The sequence below is a fragment of the Stegastes partitus genome, unplaced genomic scaffold (assembly GCF_000690725.1).
Source record: "Stegastes partitus isolate 25-593 unplaced genomic scaffold, Stegastes_partitus-1.0.2 Scaffold1382, whole genome shotgun sequence".
NCBI lineage: Eukaryota > Metazoa > Chordata > Actinopteri > Pomacentridae > Stegastes > Stegastes partitus.
The window spans coordinates 28,349-31,542 of NW_007579113.1; the positions used below are offsets into that span (position 1 = coordinate 28,349).

Below are 3,194 nucleotides of genomic sequence, written 5' to 3' on the forward strand. Positions count from 1 at the left end.
AAGACTTTATATTGCAGTGCAGAATGAGCCCACAGTGAGGAAAAATGTGACAGGCGTAAATAAATAAAACGCCCAAAAACTGCTTGGGGTTCAGAAGGTTAATTATAACCGGTGTGAGCATGCTCACATTTGATGATTAGTAGTAAAAACAAGAAACCACTAAGGCCAATAGGAATGCCATTAGTTGTTAGGTATTTAGTTCTAAACCACAGTCGTGCACAAAATTTAATTCTGGCCTGATGATTGCAGCAGATGAGTCAGGGACCAGCGAGTTAATTACAGTTCATCCTGAGGGGATCGAAGCCGCATGTTAACCTGCTGTAGGCACGAGAGGAAAACTCAAAAAACCATCACAGTGAGCAGGATGACTGGTTTTTACCACCTGGGAAATGCCCACGTCTTCTCTGACGCCACACCGCTCGTCTTCAACGCAGACTTTCCATTAAAAGTGCATTATAACCGCCCATGGGAGAGGACGACGGTAAGCGTCAAAATTAGACAATACAAAGTCCAAAAAGTGCAAAATCAAATGTTAAATCTTTGTAAGTAAAGAATTGTGAGATTAAAAAAATCAAATTTTAAAATTACATGTTAAAGTTTGAATTTACCAAGATTTTTACATTTGTACCAAATAAATACTGTGAAATAATAAGTCAGGCGGTTGACTTACTAGATTATAAGAATGTATCATGATTATAACTGTTTAACTGTTCAAAATGATGATGAAGAATGCAAAAAAAGATAAGAATGGTAAAAATAGAGAAAAAAAGAAAAATAACAGCAATAAATTGTCAAAACTTTGACTTAGCAAATAAAGAATAATAAGATGAAAAGTCAGATTTTAAAACTACATGCCAAAGTTGAAATTAACCTATTGAATACTATGTTATTAAAAAAAACAAAACAAAACAAAGATAAACAAATGCAAGATAAAATTTGAAAAACTGTTGACTTAGTAAATGAACAGTATAAATTCTAACCAAATCCATATGAGATTAAAAAAGTCAAAGTTATAAGTAAGACTGAATTTTGACTGACGGGACACAATTATGTGACAAAAAGTAAACAGCTTTGATTTAGTAAGAATTATGAGTCAAATTACAAGATTACGAGTTAAAACTTTAACTAACCAAATTGATATTGTGGTCCAGAAAAAAATTTAAAAATCTAAATTATGCAATAAAAAGGCAAAAAAAAAAAAAAAAAGATTTAAAAAAACAAACAAAAAAACAAAACAAAGTTAGGTATGATTTTTTTTTTTTTTTTTTTTTAATTCTTACAAAAAAAAAACAGACAAAGATGTTAGACTCTAGGTAAAATAGCAAATAATTAAGGGAAAAACATTTTTAAAAAGCACTTCAAAGCTGAGAAACATGCACATGAGAGAGGATTGTGGTATAATGTCAAAATTGTTTAAAACTGTCAGAAAATGCAAAAAAAAAAAAAAAAAAGTCACATCTTTAGATTTCAAAGTAAAGATTTATGAGAACAAAGTCAAATTTTATGTCATACAAGTTTAGATCTACCTATTCAATACTATTGCTTAAAAAAATAAAACAAAGCCGAATAAACAAAGTTTGACTTACCAAGAAAAGATTATGAGAACGTATCAGAATTATAAGATTAACTGTCCAAAGTGTTGATGGAGTATGCAAGAAAAAAAGACGTTAAAATAGAGATAAAAAAGACCAAATACATCTTTAAAAAAACAAACTACAAAGCTGAGAAACCCGCTCAAACTCTTCATCGCGATCACGCTGACATTTAAAAACCAGTGGAGGAGCCCTTTAAAGGGTTCAGACTGTTTCATTGTAATAGACGTAGACACAATAACGACTCCGACTGTCTACTGTACGTACGAGGCTTTTGTACGGTTTGTGAGGCCACTTTAAATCAATTACCCCGACAGCCGTGGTGTTTTCGGAAAACGATACGTCGCCGACTCGGAGGAGAAAATCGCTTGTCGAGTAGCATCTCTGGCTTTGTCTCAAGAGAAACAAAACAAGACAATGAAGATATTTAGGAACAGATCAGACGCTCTGCAGACAAACAAACTTGGTCGACCTTGTTAGGCCTGAATCATGCCTCCTGCTTCATGATTTGGGTTTTGTGTGCATTTATTTCAGGTCGACGGAGGCTTTTCTTCAGAGGTTTCAGCGGGGAGCTGCAGCAGCGTCCAGCAGCGCCACACATACGTCATCCAGGGTGAGCCGGCGACCACAAAATCTGTGTTTTGTTTGTATACATCGCTGCATCACTCACATGTTGGATCTCAGGGCTCATATCTGTGGCGTCGACTCAGACTGAATCTCTGCGGTAGTTCGCACCAACAGATCTGCCTCTCTGAGATGTTTTCTGAGTAAATACTTTTGGGTGCCGAGTTTTCATCGTCCGAGGCTTTAATATCATCGCTGCCTCGGCCTCGATCCCCCTGCAATTATCTCCTGGTCAGAGCCGGAGCTCAGCAGGATCACGGCTGAGTCAAAGGAAAACACACCGACGTTCGGGCCTCTGCCTCGTCTGCTGCCTTCACTTCGCTTTAGTGTTTTTTCTTTCCTCCGTCTGCTTCCTTTTTTCTCTTTTCTCAGCCGCTCTTCCTCTCTGAATGTTGGTTTTCCTGGGAGGGAAGGAGGAGCTGAATGCCGACAGAGTTCAAGGGACTTCCCAGAGTTCACGCTGAGCAGAGACGAAGACGAAACACGACATGACGGCAAAGTCTTTCTGTAGAACGTAGTGGAATAACCTGCGATGGTGAAAGTACCTGCAGAGAAAAAAAAAAAAAGCCCCGCATGTTCAACAATTGCATTCCTCATCGGTTACATCATGTGATATGGAAACCAGTTTCTGCCAAATGAAAAATAAAACAAATAAAGTTTGGCATTTAGACAATTACACTTTTGACTTTTGAAGTCAATATTATGAGATAATAAGAAAAGATTATTAGAATACATCTGGATATAGGATTACCTTCCAAAAGACCATGAAATAAGAAAATAGAATAAAAAGACCAAATTTTGAGTCAAAATGCTGACTTAAGATAAAATGTCAAAACCATTACCTGTTATGGAAAACAGTTATAAGATACAAACTCTAAATTTTAAACTAGAACTAATGTACTTCATACTATGACGAAACAGAAACAAGCAATACAAATGCAAGGTAAAAAGTCAAACCTTTGACTTAGAAAGTAAGAA

General features: G+C 36.1%; 1 protein-coding gene across 1 annotated transcript in view; it reads left to right on the top strand.

Moving 5' to 3' along the window:
• The window catches only part of epsti1 (epithelial stromal interaction 1), a 30,119-nt gene that overhangs the window by 9,714 nt on the left and 17,211 nt on the right, over window positions 1-3,194 (top strand). Inside the window, exon 7 of the mRNA XM_008299129.1 lies at window positions 2,127-2,205. Coding sequence (XP_008297351.1) covers window positions 2,127-2,205 — 79 coding nt within the window. The remainder of the gene's footprint in view (window positions 1-2,126; window positions 2,206-3,194) is intronic.